General features: G+C 35.6%; 3 protein-coding genes and 1 pseudogene across 4 annotated transcripts; 2 read left to right on the top strand and 2 right to left on the bottom strand.

Moving 5' to 3' along the window:
• Positions 1 to 8,903, top strand: part of LOC140979207 (low affinity inorganic phosphate transporter 1-like) — a 10,109-nt pseudogene extending 1,206 nt beyond the window's left edge.
• An 857-nt stretch (positions 8,904 to 9,760) lies between these two features.
• Positions 9,761 to 11,836, bottom strand: LOC140979419 (phosphoenolpyruvate carboxylase kinase 1-like). Its single transcript, XM_073444805.1, has 3 exons — positions 11,349 to 11,836; positions 10,338 to 10,776; positions 9,761 to 9,810 (listed from the first exon to the last, which is right to left on the bottom strand). Exons 1-3 carry the CDS (start codon positions 11,691 to 11,693, stop codon positions 9,776 to 9,778), a joined length of 819 nt encoding a protein of 272 aa, XP_073300906.1. The 5' UTR covers positions 11,694 to 11,836; the 3' UTR covers positions 9,761 to 9,775.
• A 5,920-nt stretch (positions 11,837 to 17,756) lies between these two features.
• On the bottom strand, positions 17,757 to 20,166 carry LOC140978536 (malate dehydrogenase-like). Its single transcript, XM_073443675.1, has 7 exons — positions 20,021 to 20,166; positions 19,307 to 19,465; positions 19,019 to 19,194; positions 18,601 to 18,878; positions 18,356 to 18,491; positions 18,121 to 18,232; positions 17,757 to 18,036 (listed from the first exon to the last, which is right to left on the bottom strand). The coding sequence occupies exons 1-7, from the start codon at positions 20,061 to 20,063 to the stop codon at positions 17,942 to 17,944; spliced, it is 999 nt and encodes a 332-aa protein (XP_073299776.1). The 5' UTR covers positions 20,064 to 20,166; the 3' UTR covers positions 17,757 to 17,941.
• Positions 20,167 to 22,587: 2,421 nt separating this feature from the next.
• Positions 22,588 to 27,062, top strand: LOC140978535 (putative E3 ubiquitin-protein ligase XBAT35). 2 transcript variants are annotated; one of them, XR_012175577.1, is made up of 10 exons: positions 22,588 to 22,861; positions 23,474 to 23,587; positions 24,132 to 24,212; positions 24,296 to 24,384; positions 24,491 to 24,582; positions 24,856 to 24,937; positions 25,187 to 25,289; positions 25,625 to 25,710; positions 25,884 to 26,670; positions 26,808 to 27,062. XR_012175577.1 is itself a non-coding variant. In XM_073443674.1 (10 exons), exons 1-9 carry the CDS (start codon positions 22,759 to 22,761, stop codon positions 26,502 to 26,504), a joined length of 1,371 nt encoding a protein of 456 aa, XP_073299775.1. In that variant the 5' UTR covers positions 22,588 to 22,758; the 3' UTR covers positions 26,505 to 26,529; positions 26,808 to 27,062. The 2 variants fall into 2 exon arrangements, 1 of the variants encoding a protein (XP_073299775.1); XM_073443674.1 differs by having other exon boundaries at positions 25,884 to 26,529.
• Positions 27,063 to 27,284: the final 222 nt, after the last annotated feature.

The following is a 27,284-nucleotide window of genomic DNA, read 5'->3' as shown; positions in this document are numbered from 1 at the left end:
ATTAAAATTAAATTCATTTCGTCTTTTTTTAAAAAAAATTAAAAATGGATGACCATAGATAAGTCATGTACTCATTATTTTGAGAATTTGAAACACAGTGACTTAGTGAAAAGGGTGTAAATGGTATTGGCTATAGGTTTTGCTTCTGTTAGGCAATGACAACCATACCTCAATACATATTTTTATATTTCATGCATTTTCTATATTATTCATGGAAAGTTTCATCTCTGTCTATGTTTGTTTTATTTTATTAAGGAGTAATTCACATGCAAGAAACACTCAAATATAGAATTTGATGGAGAAAAAAGTTATTCCAACAAAATCACACAATATATATGCAAATTTTCTTTCTAAAATTGCTATTTATATCTAATATAAAAATCACTTCACAGTCACATATTTGAGACTTCAAGTGTATAATGCAAAACTAACCTTAATTAATGTTAATATACACACTTTCAACCCTAATATTAACTTTGAGTTTAAAAACAAAATTTAAAGGATAATTTTAAAAAGTATTACTATAAATCCACGTATTTATTTCTATTGATAAATAACTAACGTATCAAAAATTTATCAGACCCAATTTGTCACGAGTGATGAGGATATATATGGTTTGAGCATCCCATATTAGCCAACAAGCTAGCTAGCCTACTAATTAATAATTAACCATGCTCGCTTTCGAGTAAAATAGGTAAGTAACACTTTGTCATAATAACTTAAGCAAGCTAGCTAGCTTGTTATTGGGATATCAGTATCCCAATTCAAATTTATAATTAATGCACAATAAAAATAGCTAGAAAATTATATATGTATTGCATATTTAGATGAACTTCCTTCTCGATTTTTTTAATATTAAAATTAATTGATTTTTGGTAATTTTTTTTTAAAAAAAATTGAGTGATAAGTATATACACACACATCAAAATACTTTACCAAAAATTATTTCCAAGTCAACTAAAATCCCAAAAAAAGTCTTTCGATGGATTCAATGCACGCAAGCGCGTTACATTTAATTTAAAGGCATAAGTCATGACCTTATTTAAATGAAATGAAATCACGCTACTTTCTATTCCTTCCCCTTTTATCCTTGTAGAGTAAACTGGCCAAGTCTTTCAATAGATTCGTGATTGTATTCATGACCAAAAATGGATACAACGTCGAATATAATCTCTGTCAATGCCTTTGCGTTTAGAGCTTAGGAAATTATATCTTCGAGAATAGTAACAAAAATATAATATGTTTGTTTTTTAATTCCTTTCTCAATCTCGGGTGTATCTATAATGCCCGAGATTTTTATCCTGTTAATCTGAGATGATTTATTGATAGAGGGTGTATGTGATAACACATGGGGGACGGGCAGAGATTCACGCGGACATACGCGAGAAGATGTGCGCATATGCGCGAGAAGTCAATCGCGAGGACAGAGGACCTCGCGCATATGCGCGAGACAGGACGCGCATATGCGCGAGGAGATGTATTAGTGATTGCCAAGTCCAGAGATGTTGGCGCACATGCGCGACGAGGTGCGCGCGTATGCGCGAGGTGCCCGGTAGCTAAGATTGCATTCCAAAGAATGTCGCGCATATGCGCGGGATTAGGGCGCGCATATGGGCGAGTAGTAGAATTGGTTGACGCCGAGACCAGTAGGTCTCGCGCATATGCGTCGGTAGAGGTCGCGCATCTGCGCGAGACGTGCAGGGCAAAGAACGAGCCACTTGCCCCTCACCATGCATGATATATATATATATATATTCTCAAACTTCATTTCTTCATCCCTCATAAAGAAACGAGAAGAGCTTCAGAGAATATCGTGAAATTTGAAGTTTGCGGAAGATCCGTCCGTCCGATTTTGAATCCGAATTCAGTACTATGTTCCTATCGACGCAGGCTTCATACGGACGTAAGTTTTCTTAAGTTTTGATATGATCTGAAATTATGGTATTGTCAGAATCGGATATGATTCATATATGAGGTTCTTGACATGTTAGACATCGTATAATTAAAACCGGATTGAAGAACAGATTGTTTCTGAAATTGTTATGATATTTCAGTTATTGAATTGAGATTATTCAGATTTCTGAGATTAGGGATTAGTTCGGCTATTGATTATGGCTTGTTGTTGATATCTATTGTTGTTTGAGTTGACGGGGATATCAAGACTATACCGTTATGCCGTCGATGTTGAATTAAATTAAGTATTAATCAGAACAGATCTGAGTTGAGTTGACTATTGATATTGTGCCTATTCGATATGTCATTTCAGATTGATATTGACAGTTTTGAGTTCGAGACTTCGACAGCATCAGATTGACAGAAAGAAAGGTATAATTCAATGTTTGATCGGGAGATATAACTCGAATCAGATTTGGTTTGAGTTGTCCCAAAATCACATACTAGATTGTTATACCTTGATAGGTGTCTATGCTTTATATAGATTTATATCAAAGTATTGAGATATGAGAGTCTGTGGCAGAAGCCAAGCTACTGGACGTTCGGTTGTATCGATGTGCGTAGGAGAAGATCGACTCCTATTGTAGATTTTCGATATAGAGAGGACCGAAGTCTGGGAATAAGTCGTACCGCCACCCCGATTGGGAGAGTAGGTGGGATATTGTTACGTCTTATTCACACCGGGATCCCTAGATTTAGATGTGAATTGAGTCAAGAGTTTTATCTGTATTCACTAATGTGTCATAAATTATGATTCATGTTTTGATTACATGGTTTATGCTTATGCATATGATTTTTTGTAATGCATGTATACATGTTTTATACTGGGATTTGTTCTCACCGGACTTTCCGGCTGTTGTTGTGTCTGTATGTGTGCATGACAACAGGTGGGGCAGGATAGGGGTCACGACGAGGATGACTGAGATTGGATAGCGTGGTGATTTCGGGCGTATAAGAGGAACTGGTAGTTTACATTTGATATGTAGTGTGTTATAAACACTAGTTTGTATAAACATGTAATGGAAGAAAACATGTACTTAAATGTTGTTAAAATAAAATAAAGATATCACTTGTGTATGATTATATACAATTGTTTTGATGTTAAAAGCAAACTTTTGACCCACATGTTCTAGCAAAGATCCACTTAATCTCAAAGATAATTGAGTTAGAGTCCGGGTCACCACAGTATCTCTTGAAAAAATTAGTAATAAAACTTTTAATAGTTCTTAGTTAAGATAATTCAGTCATTTTCAATGCCCGATTTTTCTCTCCATGCATTGCAGAGCAATTAATGTTACAAACTATCGTTGTCCCGTTGACTTGACAATCTGCGCACAGCCAATTCTCCGATGGGATTTTAAGTCATCTACATGCAAGTTGATTTAAATTGAATTTAGAGTTTAAGCAAACTACCTTAATGGATAGAATATTATTTATTTATATATTTTATTATGAAAATTAAATTTAATTTTCAATCTTTGTCGAGTACATAAAAAGATAATCTCAATTAAATATCTATTTATTTTTATTTGAGAGAATTCAGTTTTATGTTTTCTAAATCATCATAATTAAATAATTTTTATTTCTTAGTACTATTTAAAAAAAAATTAAAAATCGTTTTGTGAAAAAAGATGTTGACCTTTTGATTAATTCAAAATGAGTCGGCCAAATGAGAAACCAAACCTGGAGGATATATTTTAGGAGGTAAATTTGTAAAATAATATCGACTCATTTTCTTAAATAAATAATTGATTAAAATTTAAAAAAAAAACAAAAACAAAATACCCCTTTATTTAGGTCAACGAAATATAGTTAGTCGGTCGGAATATTGTTTCATGCATTATTACCTAAGGCAAGAGGTCGTTCACAATCACTGTTAAGAATACTTGTGTAGATGGAATGAATTAATTGAAATTGGATGGTGTGTCGTTTATCTTGAATTTCATCGTATTATCAATGGTAATCAAATGATCAAGTCGTCACCGCAACTAATCTTGACTATGTCGCAGGATTTAATTAGGATTAACAAGTACCACGAATACTGAACTTTCGACCAAAACAAGAAATGACCAGGGAACAGTTGAATGTTCTTAACGCTCTCGATGCGGCCAAATCATTTTACCGCCATATTATTCATCGGGATGGGTTTTTTCACTGATGCCTACGATCTCCTCTGCATCTCTGTGGTGACCAAGCTCTTAGGTCGAATATATTATTGGAGTATCATTTTCTCACACTCAAAACACAGAAAAAGTTAAAAAATTTTGTTTCGAAGTTCGAAACCTTCCTTGGACATCATATGAATTTAAACATTCATAGAGTGTTTAAAATTATTACCTTATCGTATATAACATTTAACACCAAACGAGTTTGAGATTAGTGGAGTTGATTCTTCTTGTATATCCATTCGAACAGATCTCCCTCATCTGATCATCTAATCAAGTCAACGATCGGAGATTGGATTTCTTGTTTAGATCGCACTAGAGATCTTAAACAAACTTTGCGTTGAGACTGAATAGCCGTAGTTTTAGAGATTTTGCGACGATGATGACCGTGGAAGTGGCTGCGAATTTTTTTTTTGGAAAAAGTCAAGTGGTCGAAAATTTTATGTGGGAAAATAGTCTTATTTCATATGACCATCTATGAAATATTTATAAAGTTTGATTCATAATCACATCAAAAGTCCTTTATATGTGTGTGTGTGNCACAGACATATTATTTAAAATTAAATAATCATTATTTAATTTCTTTGATTAAATTATTAGTTTATTAATTTTAGATAATCCATAATTTTTTATGAGAATTTTTTTAAATATTAGTAGTCACTAATTGTCACGCCCCGAAACTCGGGATTTGACACCGGCGTTGTTTAACAATCACACAATTGAAACAACCAGCCTCGTAGCATAGTATAAACCGAAAACCAGTTTATTATTCATAACTCCTCAAAAAAAACAACTGTCTTTACAACTGAAATAAAATAAATTCGCGGAAACGTCTGATCTAAAATTTTAAATTTCAAAAAAAAAATAATCATGTCTACTAATCACCATCCCCAAAACTGTTCCGATTCTTCTTCTTCTACCTGCTCTTCGGATTTATCTGGGAAAGGTTGTAAGGGGTGAGTATTTTGGGAATACTCAGTAAATGGGGGAATTATCGAACACCACATAACAAATTTCATATTTTTCGAAAATAACATATATTCATAGCATGCTTTTCATAATTTTTAACACTGCAATTTTTCACCTTTCATGGTTTACTGACGTCAGTCCCTAAGTTTTAATCCTCTAAGGGGGCGAGGCCGTAAAACAGTTCTATCCCACTGTTAAGGGCCATATGTTGGAATTCCACCCATTTTCAGGGAATCCTCACAGTGTTCTCACAAAACGTAACAAGATAAAAAAACGTAGACGGTGTTCGACCGCATTTTTTTTCTTTAAAAGAAAAACACATAACCCAAAAATTTAAAACTTTAAAAAATTTGCCCACTTACCTTAAATTCTTGATGCAAAAATTACGTGAATAATTAGGGTTGCTTGCACAGGAATTTCGAAAATTCCTCTTCAACGGCTGGACGGCGGCAGCGCTTCGCTGTGCTCGAAAATTCCTATGGAGACTAGAGGAGAATTTTCGAAATTTTGGTATGAAATATGGTGTGATTTTTCGAAAACTAGGGCCCTTCTATTTATAGGAGTTGGCTGCTATCGTGATAGTGCGTTTGAACTGTGAATCAAATCTAAAATCTTGATATATCCGTGATCTAGGTAGATATCCGAAATCTCCTTCTTTTTTTTTTCCACCTAATTTTCGAAAATCTCATGGTGTATATTGTTAGATTTCGAATTCTAGGGATTTTATTATCTCTTGCTTGATCTTTCATCCCGGTATCTCAGCATTAACTTAAATCTTAGATATTTATCTGCTTATTTTTAAAATTCCTTCTTTAATTCTTTAGATTGAGATAAATTTATTCCTACCAAATTTTTAATTTTAAAATAGATAATATTATCTTAACCTCGAGCTTTATAATTCTGTACACGATAAAATTATCTACACAACTTAGATAACCTTAAAGCAAATCTTATATTCTGAATGATTTAAATATTAATATCCAAGATTACACCATCAAATTATTAACCTGATATTAAACTGATATGATCACGATATTACAAAATCTCGGGTTTTACACTAATATTAATACTATTATCCAATTAGTAAATTCTAAATTCATTAAATAAATAATTGTGAACTCATTATAATATCAATCAACGATCTGACAGTGCCGATGTGTCAAGGACAAAATTTTTGTTTATATAATAAAAATTTCGAAAAATCAAAATTTCTATTGATTTATTTTTTGCAGTTGTCGGTTTTGTGAACTCATTCACAAAAACATGCAATTTCACTCTCCTTACTCAATTATCAATTAAGCTATTATCCACTTGTTTCATTTCATGGAATCAACTTATAAACTCTTTTATAAGCATTCTGTTTGATTATCATCAAATTACATTCGCTAAATTCAATTCCTTAAACTTTGACTATCTCAACGGGAACACAAAATCCGATACTTGTGTGACTCTCAATGGTTCAGGGATACAGCTAGCTGTGGGTTCACATCTCCATTGAACCTCCATGTGATTCAAAATAATATTTGTGCTTATTCAAGATTAACTTAATTAGCCACATTCTTTTAATTATCCCCTTGATCAAGAATGTCGGAACTCATGTCTGATTGTACCCATCGGATCATGGTAAAAGCTTTTAGTAGCATCGCCCCATGATCCCCTATTTATCACTAATAGTGCCTGCAAGAACCTTAAGTTATGGTTAGCATACAATACACTTCCTTCAACTCATACATCTCGATCGAATCTGTAACTATTGGTACATCGAGAGTTGCATATAAATTCGATAACGATGTGATGTATCTTTGAATAATACATATGTCTTACTCTGGCTAGATATTTCTTGCACTATTAACTCATCGGATCATATATGATATTTTCACGCGTATGCAGACAATGAATCACTGACTACAATATATTTTCTTAGATAAATGATAACCACTTTGACAGTCCGAAGGAGGGTTGTTCAATGAATCATCAAATTAACACCTATATGTATTAATTGACATTTCAATGCCCTTACCAATTAAATATGATGTTTTCATCACAGATGTTAGTTTCAAGATCGAGCGACATTTATCCTAATTTTAGACATTTGATTCGGCTATAAACATGTTTAGAATATATGGTACGCTTCCTAATAAGTTTCATGATCTTACTTATCTCATTGTACTTATTATATATTTAAGGACTTTATTTATATAATTTGCATGATATACAGATAAAGTAAATGACATAATGAGATAAAACCGTAAAATATTACTTAAAAAAATCGTTTTTATATTAGAGTCAATAAAGCCTAATTGACTCGTTGGATACCTACAATAAAATATGCTACCATCAACAAGGGGCGGCGAAGCCCGGAACTCTGCCCCCAAACGTCTCCGCTGCTGTTAATGGTGTCACCTTCTGTGGAACTTTAGCAGGGCAGCTCTTTTTCGGGTGGCTCAGTGACAAATTAGGCAGAACAAAGGTGTACGGGATGACACTGGTGCTAATGGTTATTTGTTCGGTTGTTTCTGGCCTTTCCTTCGGGGACAAGCCAAAATCTGTTTTAGCGACCCTTTGCTTCTTTCGGTTCTGGTTGGGTTTCGGTATAGTGGGTGATTACTCGTTGTCTGCCAAGATCATGTCTAAGTATGCAAATAAAAAGACTCGTTGGGTGTATATAGCTGCAGTGTTTGCGATGCAGACATACGAGGAAAATGCTGCTGCTTCTACTTGCATCAGAGGCCGATTTTGTGTTGCATTTAATCGTAATTTTTGGTGCGCTCCCGGTTGCCATCACGTACTACTGGCATATGAAAATGCCTGAAACTGCACGTTAAACGACATTGGTAGCTGGTGATACCCCCGTGAGAGCCCGAGTCATGGATGACCCGGGATATTATAGGGATACCCAAATCAGGATAGGTTTACATGAGGAGCCAGTCATAAGTCGGGCAAGTGAATGTCGGTGACATCTTCTCCCCGGGCTACTTCGAAAATAGTAATTCACTCGAGTGCACCAGTATGGGATACCTTATGTTTGGCAATCATTACTGTCAGAAATATAGGGGTTTGAAGTGTCAAAGAAATTGTCAGAAGTAGGGTATGGGCAGCCATATTACTCTAATTATTAAGTGGGTACTGAAAACAATGTAATCATGGGATTTCCCTCCTATAAATAGCAGGTATGTTTTACAGTTGAAAGCGGCGCATATTCTGAGATTTTTGACGCTCACGTGTATTTATCTTCACACATACACAGCCGTTTTTCATCATCTTTCACGTGTTGACTTAAACATCGGAGTGGCTACGTCGGACACCCCTCCGGCGCCCATTCACGAGTTCATCTTCTTGTTTGCAGGTTATGATTGCAGCAGCCATCACATACTCAATTTTCTTAAACAAAACTCTTATCCGATTTGGTGGATTGTCCCGACCCAGCTTACTCAATTCAACCGGATCACATCAGTAGCTAAGAACATGAAACAAGCAGCTGCTGATATGTCCAAAGTGCTGCAAGTTGAAATCGAAGCATAGCCGGAGAAGATTGAGCAAATTTCTCAGGACAAAGGGAATAGTTTTGGGTTGTTTTCGAGGGAATTTGTTAAACGACATCGGCTCCACTTGCTCGGCACGACGACTACTTGGTTCCTACTCAACATCGCATTCTACAGCCAGAACCTGTTCCAGAAAGTAATTTTCGGCGCCACTGGATGGATCCCACAGGCCAAAACTATGAATGCACTTGAAGTGTTCAGAATTGCGAGAGCCCAAACACTGATCGCCCTCTGCAGCACAGTTCCAGGCTTTTGTGCCGGTAAGCTTTTTTAAGGGTTAATATATACATATGCCAAATAAGCTAAATTATTTTTATATTGATATCTGAAGTCGATCCCTGTACAATGTGCCCTGAACAAGAACATGGAATCAAGTTTCCCATAAGTTTTATATTGCTTGTTGTGTATTATATATAGTATCTCTGTTGTGAGACATTATTACAAATATTTATTCATGAGACGAGTAAACTCTGCGTATATTTACAATAATAATTAATATTTTTTATATAAAAAATAATATTTTTTCATAGATAACTCGAATAGAAGATCATATCACAAAATTGACTCGTGATCGACTTTCTTTTCTACATATTCATTTTGTCGTTGATATTTATATTAACAATAATTTTACTTAATTTCATTATGCATATTCATCCCCGCACATTAATTTTAAACTAACTTGGTATTTATTAGATTTAGAATTTTACAATCAAAGAGATTTGAAAATCGTGAATTAATTATAATCGAATTCTTTCTTGAATACGGAGGATATATCAAACAAATAAAACTTGCCATGTTAACATTAACTCGATCGATTAATTAAATAACCATTTACTATCTAAGTGCATTATAATGAATCATCGAAACTGCAATATTTCGGAAACTAGCATAACTCGATAGAAAGAGATTGACAAAATTGATTCACAGCCAGTGTAGTATATCACGAGGTTACTCGTGCAAAAATTTGTGCTCAACGCCTCGAGCAAAGTGTAAAACTATCTACGTCTATTAACAAAGGCTTCAGCAAAGTGTAAAACTATCTACGTCTATTAACAAAGGCTTCAACATATATATATATATATATATATATCTATTAACAAAGGCTTCAGCAAAGTGTAAAACTATCTACGNATAGCAGCACTCTGTTCAGGAGACTCCGCTGCTTGTCATCCATGGATGTGCTGCAAAAGATTTGTCAAGTTACTCAATTTTCTGAATTTAAAGAATATGCAAAAAAAAATATACATGACTTGGAAAAAAGCAAAGGTTTGGCGTATCCAATCTTCAGCAGTTGATATAAGACAAACAATCAAAGTTTAACAAGCTCTTGAAATGATTAGTAGAGAAGGGGCCTAGTGGATCAAGTGGGCTAGCTGAATTTTGTTCCGTTTGGCCTAAAGGATAAATCTTAACCAAAAATGGCTGTCCACATTAAAGAATTTTATAAAGTATAGAAGAAACAAGCCAAGAGACGACCCTAGCAATTTGCCTCGAAGCCTAACTGGTTTAGACTAAACTTGTGTTGTTTTAAATGCTGTTGAAGCTGAATATCCGTTGGTGCATCACCAAAATTTATAGTTAATTTCATACTTGCTCAAATTTTCCAAACATGCGGCATGCAATGAGAAATATCTTCTGTGCAATTCTACAAGCTAAGAAGCAACATTGAAACAAGTCAAGAACATACACAAAAACAAGAATCACATACCTAGCACTTGTTCAGCCGAGAACCTTCGAGACACGTCCTTACAGAGCATCCGTCTCATCAAATCTTTCACTTCACAAGAAGCTGAGCCGAAATTACTCTTAGGGTATCTCAAGTTCGCCCTCAACACAGACTCAAAGATCTCTGTCACAGAATCCCCGTAAAAGGGAGGGATCCCGGATAACATTATGTACAATATGACACCTGCACTCCATATATCGACCTTTTCATTGTACTCCCGGCCAGCCACCACCTCAGGGGCGACATAGTACGGTGTCCCAACAATGCCAGACATTAGTTCCCCACTGTGGAAGTATTCAGCTGAGCCAAAGTCTGCCAGCTTGAGCTCGTTATAGCTGTTGAAGAGAGTGTTTTCTGGCTTGATGTCTCGGTGGGCTACACCGCGGCTGTGGCAGTGAGATATGGCTTCCATTAGGGGTACCTGAAAAATATCAAATTGTGGTGGCCATCATAATACATTTTTCGCTCCTCATCTACAATGGCCATCCTCCTAAAAATGATAGAATTTGAACGAGTTATGTCAAGCAAGCCGAATCTAGAGATGAAATATCCAAATGTTTCGGTTTATTGATTGATTTTCTTGCACACTTATTTCCCTCGGGAAACAGATATTGACCACAGAATAAGAATTTAACACAAAACTGAAAACAGAAGGAAGCAAAATAAAGACCACGAGAACTTCTGTTCACAAGACAAGCACACGTAAGTAAAATAAATAAAATCGAAGGGCAAAAGCATAATTTGAATAGAGATCACGAATTGTACTATTTTCATCGAATAGTCAAAAAGAGAAGTCATGGATAACTTATAAATTGTTATTTCCAGTCTAGCACCCCAAACAAACGAAAAGATCCAACCCAAGATTTGCAGAATGTTATCAAAAACTGCAAATTCTAACACTTTCTCGACTAAATTATCAAACTTGTCCCCACAAAAAGTAGTATTCTTGCATTCTCCCAGAATAATTCCTAGTCCTTGGAAAACAAAACTCACCATGACTCGGTGGGACTCCAGTTCAGTGAAAGCGGGTCGGGCCGTGATCCTTTGATAGAGATCCGTAGACCCGCAGTACTCCAGCACCATATGGAGAAACTCATCATCTTCGTACACATAAAAAATCCCCAACACATTCTGATGATCGGAGACGAGGCTCATGAGCTTGGCCTCATTGTGTAAACACAGGGTGTCGATGGCGTCGTTTTGGATGAGGCGCTTCTCTATAGACTTGACGGCGAAGCAATCTCCAGTATCGAGGGAGTGGCACCTGAATACGGCGCCGTATCTTCCCCGACCAATCTCCTCGCCTACTCTGTAGTTTCTCTTTAGCGCTTCACTCATTGCTGCTGATTATTTTCTTCCCCTCTCGGAAAACGAGTACAATGGCATGGGGGGTATATTTATAAAGTGATGGCTGGAATGTTTGAAGTTGCGATATTCTGGTACTATGAGACCCAATCACGACTTGACACGTGTGCAATGGTGGAGAGAAGGATATCTTGTTCAGGAGTTTTTTTTTAAAAAAAAATCCCAGACCGTGGGGGGAGGGGATCTCAACATATCTCAAGCTACGATGTTTGCTTCCTTATGTAATATATATCAACATATTTCGATCATTCTCTGTTGGATAATTATTATGCCCCACTTATCCATCTGTTCCATGATAAAAATTACAAAAAATTTTGGTTCTCCAATACAAAATTTAATGAGATTGTTTTTCGAATTAATTTAATAAGAAAAACATTTAACCCGACTCGACATATTAAAAAATATTAATTTTTATATCACGATTATTATTGTTCAATTTAAATATAAATCGAATCGGCATCTACTCAAAATTAATTTCACTGATGTTAATTAATGAACAATATATGGTGAGTTATGTAAATAAGATAAATCTTATCTACTACATTACTACTATTATTAAGCGTAAAGCTAATATAAATAGATGGTAGAAACTCTCTCCTCAAAGTTTTGACGATCATGTTGTCAGCTTCCCCACTAAGCAATCCAACTACATGGTTACACTTGGATTCTATTACTATCAGATACGTACGTCACTCTCAGTTTCTAACCTACCAAATATGCGGAAGGTTCGATCTTATCAGTGGGACACTGTCTCACCAAATTTAGATGGTCCAAATTCAGTCACATTTGTGATTTTAAAAAAAACAAAATAAACCCCAAATACTTGTGGTTAAATCTGGACCATGGATCTATACATTGGCACTACCCACACGTATGGGTGAAATATTCCCAAATATGCTCTTAGTCTTTTGAGAATGTTACGAGGCTGACGCACGTAACACGTGGCCCACAGAAAATTCAATAATAAAGTAGAAGAAATTTTTGACGTTAAATAATGCATGAAAAGTTGAAATATTTAGAACCTGGGTATGAAATGAAAGAAATGTTCGAATTTTTTATTTTTTAATCAATAAGTTAACGTTTTGTCGTTCTAGATCATCACCATTGGATTCGATGGAAGGATATTTCCAGTGATAAAAATTATGCAGCAATTCTGAGGCAGATTGAGAAAAACTTATACGCACAGATACATGAGAAAAAACTTATATGCACAGAGACCAGATTTCATATGACTAAGTGAAGCGTTTCCTAGACAAACTTAGCAGCGTGCACAGGACCAGTACAACAAAAATAAAGTATGGTGGTGATCATCATGCAGATTTGTATCCTCGTAGTGTCTCAACACATCCCCTAAGGTTCTTAAATTCATCTTTCTTTTCCTATTTGGGATATCAATAATATCACTGACTATTCCAACTCAATCAGTTGAGGAAACACAATAATAAATTTTAGTAAGAAGGATGAGAATTGAGAGCGATATACATATTTTTGCACGATATAAATTGATAAACGCAGTTTGATCTAATGAATATATGTCCTTCATAATTTTAAAACTCTTAAATTTGCATATATTTTATAAATTATTTATTTAGATATTTATTGAGGCAAAATATTTCACTTACTGACATACGAAATGTATCAGGTATGGCCGATAGTTTATAAAATTAGTAACAGAGATATTTTTGAATTTGCTAATGCGAGATGAGACATGTCCATGCATGCAGGTAAAAAGAGTGAGTCAAGTAATGTCTGTACAGAGTAAGAAATTTAGAATATACGAAAGTACAAGAAACTAATCTCACAAGTGAAAATTGTTTGGGAATTACACCGAATCGATGCCAACCACGATGATAATATAGTACCCAAACTTGCGGAATAAAATAACCAACAAGAACACAAAGATTTACGTGGTTCACCCAATATAGGCTACGTCCACAGAGCACTGCAACTTTTATAACAGGAGAAATATTACAACAAGTGTATACACTAATACACTCAATATTTCTCACACTCCCAACCCGAGTATACCGAGAAAATAATTTCTCTAACTCACACAAGAGAATTCTCGCACTCAAGAAAAAAATACACTCTTTTTTTCTATGCACTCTCTTTTTATCAAAACTAAAAAACTTTTGATTTTGGGATACAATAACTGAAAGAATTGAACTCTGTTAATAACTAATTCCTTCTTTCAGTTTTTAAAATTCTTTCGATGTGGGATACGTTTTTTTTATTAAAGAATTTAATGTGGGTCCCACATCATTAAATTTTTACCTAACAATTCTCACACTTGAAGACTTGATTTCAATCATGTCTTCACACCATCAGTGTAGCAGCTCATAGCTCCTTTGTTAGTCCAGGAGACCAACTGAAGTCAAACACAACTTCAGTTTTTCAATGATAGCCGCCTTCGTGAGCATATCAGCTGGATTCTTGCTTCCAGGAATCTTCTCAAGCTTCAAGACTCCATTCACCTGATCTCTAAGGATCCTGATTCCAAGGATTTGTTTTGCAGCATCCAAATCCTTCAAAGCAAATTCCTTTGATAACTCTTTCTCGAGTCTATCAATCTCCTCCAGACAAGCTCCTGCTATCAATATAACATCTACATATATCAGTAGTATGATATAATAATCATCAAGCTTCACATAACAACAGTGATCAGTCTGATACCTCAGAAAACCATCATTATTTATTACACCATCAAACTTCTTGTACCACTGTCTTGGAGCTTGTTTGAGACAATACAAGCTCTTCTGAAGTTTGCACACCATTTTCTCTTTCCTTCGTACTTCAAATCCCTGTGATTGATTCGTTTCTTCATCAAGTTTTCCATGAAGAAACCCCGTCTTTACATCTAACTGTTCCAGGTGTAAATCTTCTTTTACCATCAATCCAGTCCTGATAGTAGTTAACTTTACCACCAGAGAGAAAATATCAGTGTAACCAATGACTTCCTTTTCACCTTTTACACCAAGTATTTCTTTGTACCGCTTGCTACCGTCATGTTCTAACCGGTACTCCCACTTGCTATGTAAAACTTTTTTACCTTCAAGAAGTTCTGACAACTCCCACATGTGATTGAATGATAGTGAATCCATCACATCTTTCATGACTAACTCCCACTGTTTAAAAGTCTCATAAACATCCTATTTATTTTCACAAAATAAACCCAAAATTTCCTGCTCGAATCGTCAACAGTAGTGCCATAATATCTTGAGTGATCTCCAAGGGATGTCACAGGAGATGGTCCACATACATCAGTATGTACCAGCTCCAAATCCGCCAATTTCGGTTCTCTAACCTCTTTTGAAAAACTCAACTTTTTCTGCTGTCCAAAAAATACAGCTTCACACAGCTTGTTTTCAACGATCTTTAATTCCGGTAGCTTTCTGTTTGAAACAAGCATCTTGATTCCCTTCTCACTCGTATCCCCAAGCCTACTATGCCATAGATTTGAATTAGTTCCAGCATCCACAGCAGCTAATTTATTTCTCAAACTGGAAGTCATATAAAGTGTTCCAGTTTTCTTTTCTCGAGCAACAATCATGACTCCTTTTTTCACTTTCCAGGAACCATCACCAAAAGTCACCTTATGACCTTCGTCGTCAAGCTGTCCCACTGAAATAAGATTGTGTGTCAACTTTGGTACATGCCTTACTTTGTTGATTTTCCAGACAGATCTATTTGTCATCTTCATCCGAATATCACCCATACCAATTATTTCCAAAGGTTTTCCATCAGCCAGGAAAAATTTTCCGTAATCTCCCGTAATGTAATTATCGAATACATCACGATTACCAGTGGTATGAAATGAAGCTCCCGAGTCCATAACCCAAGAATCAATCGGGCTTTTCATGGATAGTAATAGAGCATCATGTACCTCCTCAGTAACAACATTAGCTTCGTTCTTTGTTGATCTGCAATTCTTTTTCAAGTGATCAGTCTCACCACAGCTCCAGCACTTCACATTCTTTTCAAAGTTGCTTTTGTCTTTTCCATTTCTCGACTTGGACCTACAATGCCATTGGTTAAAACTCTTTTCGCCACTCATGCCCCTTCCTCTATTCTCGATATTTAGAGCAGATCTCAATGATGTTCCTTCACCTGAATCCATCCTGCGAACTTCTTCAGCAAGAATTTGATCTCTGACATCATTGAATTGTAGCTTTCTTTTTCCAACAGAGTTGCTAACCGCTGCCCGCATCGGTTCCAAATTTTCTGGTAAAGACGCCAAAAGAATAAGTTCCCGAATCTCATCATCAAATTTAATTTCAACCGATGTCAGCTGTGAAACAATCGTGTTGAATTCATTGATGTGTTTAGCCACCGATACATCTTCTCTCATCTTCAAGTTAAATAACTTTTTCATGAGATGTACTTTATTATTTGCCGATGGCTTTTTGTACATGTCCGACAAAATGGACATCATCTCCTCCGTTGTTTTTGCCTCCGCCACGTTATGTGTCACCTTCTTCGTTAGGGTCAATCGTATTACACCTAACACTTGTCGGTCAAGAAGCTTCCAGTCATCATCCTCCATCTTTTCCGGTATCTTTCCAGATAGAGGTTGATGCAACTTCTTCCTAAACAAATAATCAATAATTTGTAGTCGTCAGAACGTAAAATCTGTACCGTCGAACTTGTTGATTCTTGGTCCCCATCCATCATCTCCGGCCATCACTTCTCTAGCCTTAGCAAAAAATCTAAAAAATCTTTTCTGATGTGGAAGATCAGACAAATCTGCAACCACAGAGCATACTCAGAATTCTTAAGAATTTTCACAACAAGGCTCTGATACCAGTTGTTGGGGAATTACACCGAAGCGATGCCAACCACGATGATAATATAGTACCCAACTTGCGGAATAAAATAACCAACAAGAACACAAAGATTTACGTGGTTCACCTAATATAGGCTACGTCCACGGAGCACTGCAACTTTTATAACAGAAGAAATATTACAACAAGTGTATACACCACTACACTCAATATTTCTCACTCTCCCAACCCGAGTATACCGAGAAAATAATTTCTCTAACTCACACAAGAGAATTCCCGCACTCAAGAAAAAAATACACTCTTTTTTTCTATACACTCTCTTTTTATCAAAGCTGAAAAGCTTTTGATTTTGGGATACAATAACTGAAAGAATTGAGCTCTATTTATAACTAATTCCTTCTTTCAGTTTTTAAAATTCTTTCGACGTGGGATACGTTTTTTTTATGAAAGAATTACCCACATTAAATTCTTACCAAACAAAAATTTGATCTTTGGAAGCTCCCTTTGACGGTCACAGTCACAGACAATTCATTTACATCCTTTCCCGGACTTTCAATCCTTTCATATATTATGCGTTGGTGTAGTCCCTAAAGCTTTTAAAATTCGTCCCAAAGAGTTATCGCGTTAACTTAGACAGTCAACAATTAAAAGTTAGAATACGTGAATCTCACGTATTTTATCTGTGTCTAATTTGAGGGCATGATAAAAATCCATAAGATTCACGTTTCTGAATAGTTAATTGTTGACGTTAAGTCCAGTTAATTGTTGACGGTCGAGTTAACGTCCAGGATTTTCGGGATAATTTTAAAAACTATAGGGATTAAGTCGGTATATGAATAAATTGAAGGATTGAACCGATAACAGATTCGAACTATAGGGACCATTAATTATTCCCGAGATTTTCATTTTATGTTAAAATTTTCCGAATGATATTAATGACTTTTTCGTTTTTGGTGTCTTTGTTCCCCCTGAAGATGGTGTTTAAAAAAAAAAAAGAAAATGATCCCAAAAAAACAAGAAGAAGGAGGATACTCACATGCAACCTACACAAAGACCAAATTTTACGTTTCAAAAAGGTATTTAATGCATTGTTTTTTATGTATTACCTTAAACATGAATAAAAACAATATATACCTGTCAACATCAAAATTTAGAGGGTGTTTTGGTTGTGGCATTGTTTAATTATTACACGAGCATTCGAAACTTTAACTAATTTTAATTGGACACTGTTCTAGAAGAGGCCATTTCATTTCATATATCAATATAGGCGAAATTCTTAAAATTAAAGCGCACTGGAATGAAGATGGATGGATCCTGCGTCTCCATCTTTAGTTCTTTAACAATGCATTTATTTAGAAATGCTGACATGCTTATATTGCCACTAAATGGGAAAAATGAGTAGCACCAATTGCTAACGCTACGAAACAAGCTGAAAGGAGATTAAGAGAGGCACGAGTATGCCAAAGCTTTTTCCTCGCTCAGCTCTTGAGCAGTCGAATCCAGTTTCTTTCTCGAAAATGCATCGATGGCAAGTCCTGTAACAGGGTCAACTCAATTAGCACCCGAAACTAAAATCATGCATCTGAGCACCTTATTTTAATGTTGTTTGATAGTCTCACCTTGAACGATACTCCATTCACCATTTTTGCAAGTAACTGGGAATGAATAGATGAGCCCTGCTGGGACGTTATACGAGCCATCAGAGTATACACCCATAGACACCCAAGTACCCTGGAATCGTGTGACATGATCAAAACAAAACGGAACAAAACCCAATTAAACAGTCATCCATCATTATAAGCAACCTTGAACTAAATGGAGACCTCAAAATAAATGCCCGAAAAAAAGGCTTACCTCCGGAGTCCCGACGACCCAATCACGAATATGGTCACAAGCCGAACTAGCAGCAGAAAGTGCACTAGAAAACTTTCTAGCTTTTATTATTGCTGCGCCACGCTGCTGAACAGTTGTAACGAAATCCGTGTTCAACCTAACAAATAGAAATTTAAGAAAAATCCCCGAGGTAAAAATAAAGTCAGAATTCAAATTGTATTTGAATAATGGCTTCAAAATTTGAACACCTAATGGAACTTATATACCATTCAACATCAGCAACAAGAGTACGGACTGGCTTCTCGCCAGCTGCTGTCTTGACAGATGCATGGTTGACATCAGGATACTGTGTTGAGGAGTGATTTCCCCAGATAATGACATTTTTAACATCAGACACTTGGACATTCAATCTCTCGGAAACCTGTCCGAGAGCACGGTTATGGTCTAATCTAGTCAAGCAAGTAATGTTCTTCTCCGGGATAGACGGTGCAAATTCCTTTAGAATCAATGCATTGGTATTGGCAGGATTGGCAACAACCAAAACCTGGAATGATAGCCACAAATACTTACGATCAATCTTTTTCCTCAGAAAATATGCGTCCGACAAAGATAAATTTTGAGTTGACAAATTAAGGTCTCAATATACACAATCAACTTGAAATAATGATGTTCTAGAAAAATCACCTTGCAGTTAGCGGCAGCATGCTTCTCAAGAGCGGATGCTTGGGCCTTATAGATGGAGACATTTTTCGACATAACATCTTTCCTCTCCATACCCTCTTTCCTCGGGAATCCGCCAACCATTACTGCAACACTGACACCGGTACAAGCTTCAACAACATCAGTTGTAGCAACAACGCCTGATTCAAAACAATGGATAGGTATGAATGAAGGTCTATTTTTATCTCATGTGTATACCATAAGTCAAAAGAATAAAACCGTAACCTTGACAAAGGAAGCAAAAGAACCAACCTTTCAAAAGGGGGAATGCAGCATCCACCAATTCCATCTTAACTCCATCAAGTGCCTCAGCGGCAGCTGGAATATCCAACATGTGGAGAATAACAGGCTGGTCAGGACCTAACATAACACCCCTGGCAATCATAGGAACCAAGGCATATCCAATTTGCCCTGTAAAAACAGGCAAAGACTCTCCCGATTAATACCCAATTATAATCAAGAATATAGATCAAGATTACAGTTCTCAAATAAAAAGCAGTCATGACCATCATACAAAAATATATGTCGATTAAAACCCAGTTCATTAGCACCGAATAATAATTCAAAAAAAAATGTCTGAGCTACTCACTGAAGTAAGCCTTAAATGCATGAAAGATAAATCCTCGATTTTGCTGAATTGCTGCCTCAAATCAATTTGAACGCTTATAATTATTGAATACGTGTTAAAAAAAAAAAAACAATAAAGATAACTTTTTTCGCATGATCCTCAAGGAATTCAAATGTGTGCGTAGTTTTTTCTAATAAATTGATCTTGCCACAAAGCACTTTAAATGATCAAGAGAAAACTTTTTCATCAGACACTGCTATAAAAAAAAAAAAAACATTGCTAGAAACGAGAAGAAAACGATCAGTAAAAGAAATATTGATCAACAATTATAAACAAGCGATTCAATGAAGAAAAAACGGATCAAAAGGATAGTCATGATGCATCGCGTGAAGTTGTACCTGCGGCGCCGGTGACGAGAACACGAACTGGTTCCTTCGCCATAGGTGATTGAGAGATCCGAGATCAGAAAGCGATTAAACCAAAAGGAAGGTATTGAATTGCGAGGGGGGCAGAAGGAAGACAGTTTTCACTAGAAAACAGTCCCATTTTATAAAGAGTGAAAAAAATTATATTGTCAAGTCAAAATTTGACATTGCAAGGCATAACCATAACTAATCTTGTTTTTTAATTATTATTATTGTCATTATTATTGTTGTTATGGCATGCTTAATGACTTCCCTGTATATTTAGCTCATTAGTCTATGTTTTATATTGATTAATTTTATAGAGATACTATAGTAAATTATTGATTTCATTTATTTTATAAACAAGATTATAAGAATAGGTATTTATCATATAAAAATCGATATGACTGGAAATTATACACGATTGAATGAGTTCTGACGATCAGCACAGTTAATTAAAAATACAAATATTTGACGCGAGGAGTCGGCAAACAAAAATCTCGGGGGCGAACGTGCTTTAAGACGCAACCATCGGAGACCGTGACATCATTTTGTTATTTTACCAACAAAAATTCGAATTTCTTTTTTAAATATATTTTTTTTAAAAAAAATAAAGCAACTAAAAATAAACAAACTGCTGATATATTATACATAGTTCGTAATGCGTGATGAATGATCATAATATAAGGTAAGAAATAATAATAGTAATAGTATTTTTTGAATTTCGTGTTTAATTTTCTATGATAATTAGTTATATATTTTTTTTCTAATTTTCTTAGTAGATTAAAACATATTTGAATTATGTTTGTGGATACTACTTATTTCTATCATTTTAATTTTAGTATAATATTTTTTCAAAGTAATAATGTCAGTTTTTTCATAAATATTAGGACATACCAAGGGTTTTTTTTTTTTTAATCCAAATACTTTACTCAAAATTCTATGAGTATTGAAAATCTCAAACTCACAATCCGTTCAACATGAAATAAAATTTTGATGCTAATTTATATTTATATTTGTATTTTAAAATAATCTTTAATATCTTTCACATAAAATTTATGTTACACAATTTTTTTAATATATATACACACGAAATGACTAGTTTATAAAATTCGATCAAAATTTAATTATTTTTTATTAAGTTTTTATGAGAGAGTCTCGTAGATTTATATCTTAAAATAAATATGATATCTCAGGAGATAAGCTCGTCTCACTCTCGAAAGCCCAAAAAAGTAAAGCTCATAAAGGTATTTAGAAAGTTCCGGAAGGTCATCTTCATGACAGAGCCTAGGGAGTGTTCATCGGTCGGTTCGGTTCGGTTTTTGATTTTTTATTTCGGTTTTTTCGGTTTTCGGTTTTAGAAATATTAATCCGATATCCGAACCATTTTTCTTCGGTTCGGTTCGGTTTTCTACCAAAACGGTTCGGTTATTTCGGTCGGTTAATTCGGTTTTGGTATAATTATTTAAATTAATAATATAAATATATTGTAAAATATAATATGTTAACTTTCTACATGTTTTCTTAGTAAAATATTTAAATATAAAGTATAAATTAATTAAACAAACAACAATTAACTAAACTTTGTTCAAAATAGTTTTTCATTCGCTAAATATCATATCAAAATATATAATATAAATAAAAATATAAAAAAATTATTAATTTAATGAAATTTCGGTTTTTTCGGTTTGTTCGGTTTTGACATATATAATCCGAAACCGAACCAAATAAAATTCGATTTTAACATTTATATCCGGATTACAAAATTCGGCTTTCGGTTCGGTTCGGTGTTCGGTTTTTTCGGTTTGGATTTTCGGTTTTTTCGGTTTTATTCGAAGTTTGAACACCCCTAACAGAGCCTATCAGAAAGTCACCTCATTGGCTCATTCACACGAAGCTTGTGGGAGGTCAGCCGAAGGGTCATCTAGGCCGACCTCCCAAACGCCCGTAATCTCGTCAATCAGAAAGTAGTGGCCGACCTCCCAAATTATGGTAACATGTTGATTGGAAATGTATCAGCCGAGTTCTCACAGGGTCCAGACTATAGATGGGCTCCTGCTTAGGAGATGTTTTCTATTCTCTGACTTGAGTGTCGGAAGGGTTTCGTCGGAACAACATTCTGGGCCCCTCCTAACGTTTTTGTTTGTGTTTCCAGATTTCGAAGGTCTGATTCGAGCTCCCTAAGTGAATATTCAATCTCTCAACTACCATCTCAGATTTCAACAACATCAAAATCGATTAGTTTTATATTTAAAATAATAATTTTCGAAGTTATTTTTTAGGGAAAGTTGGTGAAAAATCCCCAACCAAAACATTTATTTGGGTTCACTCTCTACCCACAAAATTGTGGTACTATGTCATACAAATTGTGGTACACTTCAAGTGGAAATGTGGTACACTTCATGTGAAAATGTGGTACTAAAAAAGTACCCAAGGACTGAACACAAAAAAAAACGGCGGCTGAGGAGTTAAGTCCAATTTCCCGTATTTTTTACCACAAATATTTGAACTATTTTTTTCATGAATAAAATTCAGTTGGTAAAAGCCTTCCTGATTAAGCAATCCCATTATTTAGATTTGAGAAGGCCACAAGGTTCCATTTCTCAGACGGAGCCAAGCATCTCACAAAAATTTCTTTTTGTGCTCCGCTTAGCTGCCCCGAAAATCTCGTTGAAATTGGGGAACATCCATTCAACTTTTTTTCCCTTTTTCAAAAATTTGATCTTTAAAGAATGGGGCAACAGCAATCGAAAGATGAGTTGTTGTATAAGCAAGTGAGTTATGGAAATATTGAAGGCATCAAATCTCTTCGAACCGAAGGCGCTGGCCTTGAGTTATGTACCACTTAAATTTTTTATTCTGAATTCGTTTGATTAGCGTTATTGATGCTTCTGTTGTTGAAGTTTCAATTTTCAGGTGCTGCCCATGTCAATTATGGAAAATATATGGATTAAAATATAATCTCTGCTTCTTTTATATATACGGGCTATTTTATGTATAATTAACACTTTTGAAATTTATAAGTTTATTCACTTCTTGAATTACTCGTCGGTGCCAGATAATTTGTGCGTACGCTGGGAATTATCCTGTGATTTCGGTGTTGAATTCGTTTTTAAATCATATGCATGTCTGAATTATCCTGTTGAATCCTGTGCGTACACATGGTTGCTCATGTGTTTTATGATTAATCATATGCATGTCTGAATTTTTTTTTGGTGCTAACTAGCGAGATGATAGTATTAATGTTTGTGTCAAGCATGCAAAGATTCTTGAACTAATACGTATCTCATTGTATTGTTCTCGAAGAACGCTGGGCCATAAATTGATTCGCATATCTACCGTGGCTGGTGACTGCATAGCACAATCTTTTAATTGCCGGTGTTAAAATGTTTTGAAGCTTTGGGTTCTTGTCATATGGGCTAAAATGATGGTTTGGCCTGTTACAGTGGATTGATAGTGAAGGGAAGACTCCACTTGTTGTGGCTTGCATGAATCCAGAGCTTTACAATGTAGCAAAAACTTTGATTGAACTGGGTGCAAATGTAAATGCTTATCGCCCAGGTAAAAAAAAAAAAAACTTGTTTTTTGTTATTTTAATTTGCCAAACATTTAGTTCATTTGGTATTTTCCTGTTATTAATGCACTGCTCCTTTGAGTTGACTGCCAGAAGGTGCGGTGGTATATAGATAAAGAGAAATACCTTTCGTTAGGCAGTTCTAATATAGTGACTTTAGTTGCTTCCTTGTTACCAATAAATGATTGTATTTGTATGTAAGTCAGCTATATGTTCGCTCATTGGATATTTATTTTCTGATGGAGTGAAACTGGATATGAACACTTATGTTGAAGCGACTCATGATCACATACCACTTGTTCTCCCTTCTTATAGGCATTTATTATATACCATTGAGATGCCGAGTTAATATGTGCTTTCTAGATGCATCCAATATGCATTTCAGTCTCAACGAATATTGTTTTGTGTTTGGCTTTGCTACACTCTTTCTCATTTGATGTGTGCCTTGTGAAATCTTATGGTTTTGCGAGCATTTGGTGTAGCGTTGTTGTTTTTGTGTTATTTCTTATGCTAAGTTGCTTTTCTTTGAAGGCCGTCATGCAGGAACTCCATTACATCATGCTGCAAAAAGGGGCCTGGAACACACCGTGAAGTTGCTTCTTTCACACGGAGGTTTGTGTATCCTTTCACCATGCGGACACTCTGTTTAAATTTAATACCTTGTTTGTTTGATTAGATGCTGCCTGAAACTTCAGCAAATGCACTTCTAATTAATGACGACTGTCAAACACCACTTGATGTTGCAAGAGCCAAAGGGTATAGCAGTGTCGTACGAACAATCGAGGTATATCTACCCACTGATCATTGGTTTAGTGCATTGTTTTTGCTACGTTATTTATAGTATGAACTATTTATTCTAGTTCTACTTTTTCCTGTTTTGCTGTGTGTAGGGGCATGTTTGCTTATTCTCTGGTTGGCTGCGAGAGCTTTATGGACCTGGCATTCTGGGACGTTTTGCACCTCAGTTGCTTTCAAGAAAAGTGTGGGTAGAATGTCATTATCAATGTTATTTTTTGCTGTTTACTTTGAATGTTTCTTGCGGTAAATATGTTTCACAATTCCGTATCTTATTAGCTAAAGGGTTCTGTTTAAAGCTAGTTAAACTAGTAAGTAGCAACCATATATTGTTCCCTCATTTTTACGTTTTAGAGTTATGAAAAGTACAGGATTTTTCTTATCTATTTTTAAAACTTGGTTTGTCTAGTGTACTTCACTTGATGCAAGAACCGTGATGCTTTCCTCTTATCTTTTGCAGGTGGGTGGTTATTTTACCTTGTGGTTCCCGTAGTCTTAGAAAGCCTCTCAAGTTGGAGCTTGCCATATATGCTACTAATCAGGTGCCTTTATGTCTTTCGCTTTTCCAAGCGAACATTATTTTTTTACTACCTTTTTTTGGGTTTGGGCTTTTTCTGGTCACTCGCTTTACATGTATCAACCGTGGATATGATATACTTGCCATCAGGCTGGTTATGATGTATTTTTCTGTTTTAGATGCCTTCTGAGAATCAAAATCTCTTTTCGTATGAGGAAGCAGACTTTTGAGAGTCTCTGAGTTTGACTCATGTAACTGCCACAATGTTGATCAGGATGCCCAAACGAGGACAATTTTTCCACTCTGGAAGGCCAATCTGGACGAACCAAATTTCAACCTGCCAGATCCAGCAGCAATAATATCTGATCTATCAAAAAGTCAGTTCTCAAGTTCGTTCTTAGGATTGTGATTTTTTCACGTTTAGTAAACTGAATCAAATTGATACATTCATGTTCTACAGTTCTGATTTAATTGAAAATCCATTAAATGAAGTCGAACGAAGCAACTTTCCACATTCAAGTTGCAATTGGCTGTGTATTCACTTTCTGCTAGTATATGCTTCACACTATACTTCATTATTCTTGATAACTTAAGAATGTACACAAAGAGAAGCAATGATTGTTATCGACGTGTTAATTGTGCTTGACATGTAAATAAGACTAAATAAAATTATTTTGACTGTGTAAGTCATTTGTGTTTTCTTGTTCCGTAGGTACACGAATTAAACTGGCACCTGCTCTAGAAAGTGAGAAACAACAATTGCAGCGTTTTTGTAACGCATGCAAAGGAATTCCACAGGTGGAACACACAACCTTTACTTCATAATTTTTCTGTAACATTTGCTCTCATGCCTTAGAACAAGCGACTCGATACATATCAGCAAATGACTTCATTTATTATTTTATTATTTTGGGGGCTTCTTAACATTCAAGATAGCAAATTGTTTTAATCGTTTGCTGGCTTGAAATCAGGTAATGCATCCATCATTTCCTTTCAACAATCCCATCCTTAATGCCCCAGCAACCGCCCCAGCAACTTCAGAAGATGAAGAAATTGCTATGGCAATTAATGCCTCCCTTCAGTCTGCTATGATTGAAAGTCAGCCACATATAGCATCTTACACACCATCTCAACCAGATGCTTCAACAAGTTCGATCAATCCCATGAACACCTCCAACCATCAAGAAAACCACTATGATGGGGCATCTTCTAGCCACGATACTACTGGAAGCAAATGTGAGGTTTCTACAGTTACACCGGCCCTCGAAAATCCTCCTCCAGTCTCTGTCACGTCGGCTCCACATGCTGGCCCGATTCACTATCCCTCAATTGATTCAACCGACACAAGCCCTGTCGATTTACCTCCACCATCTGGGCATTCCATTTCTGGTGGTACAGGTGAAATGTATGAAAATGGTGTGGTTTCTTCATCTTGTACAATATGCCTAGACGCTCCACTTGAGGGAGCTTGTGTCCCGTGTGGGCACATGGCTGGGTGCATGTCTTGTTTGATTGAAATTAAGGCCAAGAAATGGGGCTGCCCTGTATGTCGTTCCAAGATCGATCAGGTTATACGTATATATGCTGTTTAGATGGCATATGGATAAGATTTTACTGGTGAGTTTCATTGCTCTTGTTTTGAAGGAAATTCTATGTTGAACTCGGATCAACTGGATTAGTCATTTTCCATCTCACACCGTTGCATCCTTCATGTTCCATAAAAGAAAAATATACAACGGAATGATCCAACGGTGTCAGGTGGACCATGAAGCTTCGGTCTTTCATGATTTGGCTTCCTGCAAACTTTCAAAACCTTTTATTTTCCCTACGGATTTTAATTATCGTAGCTTTAAGAGACAGATGATCAACTGTAACATGCTGTTTCTCTTTTGCAGCCAAAGACGCATGACAGCTCGGCTCTGGCAGCGTAACTTACAAGATTGAATTCATGTTTACATAATCAGTTGGTCATTTATGATGAACAATGCAAGCTTTTTATAAGTGATCTATGCATCAATATTGTGATTATGCCATAAGAATTTGAAATTCAGTGCATGTATGGTAACTGTGATGAAGTTTTTTTATGGTTGTGTGCTGTATAACTGATTTTTTTGTAAATTTTAATGTAACTCTGCCCCTTTTGCTTCTCATTCAGCAGAGGTGAGTTATGTTTCCATGGATACTTTTTCTTAGATCGAAGGTAGGGTGCTATTGATGAAGTAGTTGATGGGTAAAGTGTAATATTTATGAGAGTAAAAACTGTAGATTTTTTTTCATATTTGTATTCAAGATTGTCGCATCTTGTTCACCACTTCAAAATCAGATTTCTTTTAATATTATAGTGTCATTTCTGCCAATTCAAAATTATTTTT

This window comes from Primulina huaijiensis, chromosome 6 (genome assembly GCF_012295235.1).
Source record: "Primulina huaijiensis isolate GDHJ02 chromosome 6, ASM1229523v2, whole genome shotgun sequence".
Classification (NCBI taxonomy): domain Eukaryota; kingdom Viridiplantae; phylum Streptophyta; class Magnoliopsida; order Lamiales; family Gesneriaceae; genus Primulina; species Primulina huaijiensis.
The sequence above is the reverse complement of the archived record's forward strand: the minus strand, read 5'-3'. Positions and strand labels throughout refer to the sequence as shown.

Coding starts and splice junctions, on each gene's coding strand:
- LOC140979419 (XM_073444805.1), bottom strand. CDS start 11,693: ATGAGTGAAGCGCTAAAGAGAAACTACAGAGTAGGCGAGGAGATTGGT. Junction 10,777..11,348: donor TGGAGTCCCACCGAGTCATG/GTGAGTTTTGTT, acceptor GATATTTTTCAG/GTACCCCTAATGGAAGCCAT. Junction 9,811..10,337: donor CTCGGCTGAACAAGTGCTAG/GTATGTGATTCT, acceptor AATCTTTTGCAG/CACATCCATGGATGACAAGC.
- LOC140978536 (XM_073443675.1), bottom strand. CDS start 20,063: ATGGCGAAGGAACCAGTTCGTGTTCTCGTCACCGGCGCCGCAG. Junction 19,195..19,306: donor TGCATTCCCCCTTTTGAAAG/GTTGGTTCTTTT, acceptor GTTTTGAATCAG/GCGTTGTTGCTACAACTGAT. Junction 18,492..18,600: donor CTTGTTGCTGATGTTGAATG/GTATATAAGTTC, acceptor TCTATTTGTTAG/GTTGAACACGGATTTCGTTA.
- LOC140978535 (XM_073443674.1), top strand. CDS start 22,759: ATGGGGCAACAGCAATCGAAAGATGAGTTGTTGTATAAGCAAGTGAGT. Junction 24,385..24,490: donor GTGTCGTACGAACAATCGAG/GTATATCTACCC, acceptor TGCTGTGTGTAG/GGGCATGTTTGCTTATTCTC. Junction 25,290..25,624: donor AATATCTGATCTATCAAAAA/GTCAGTTCTCAA, acceptor CTTGTTCCGTAG/GTACACGAATTAAACTGGCA.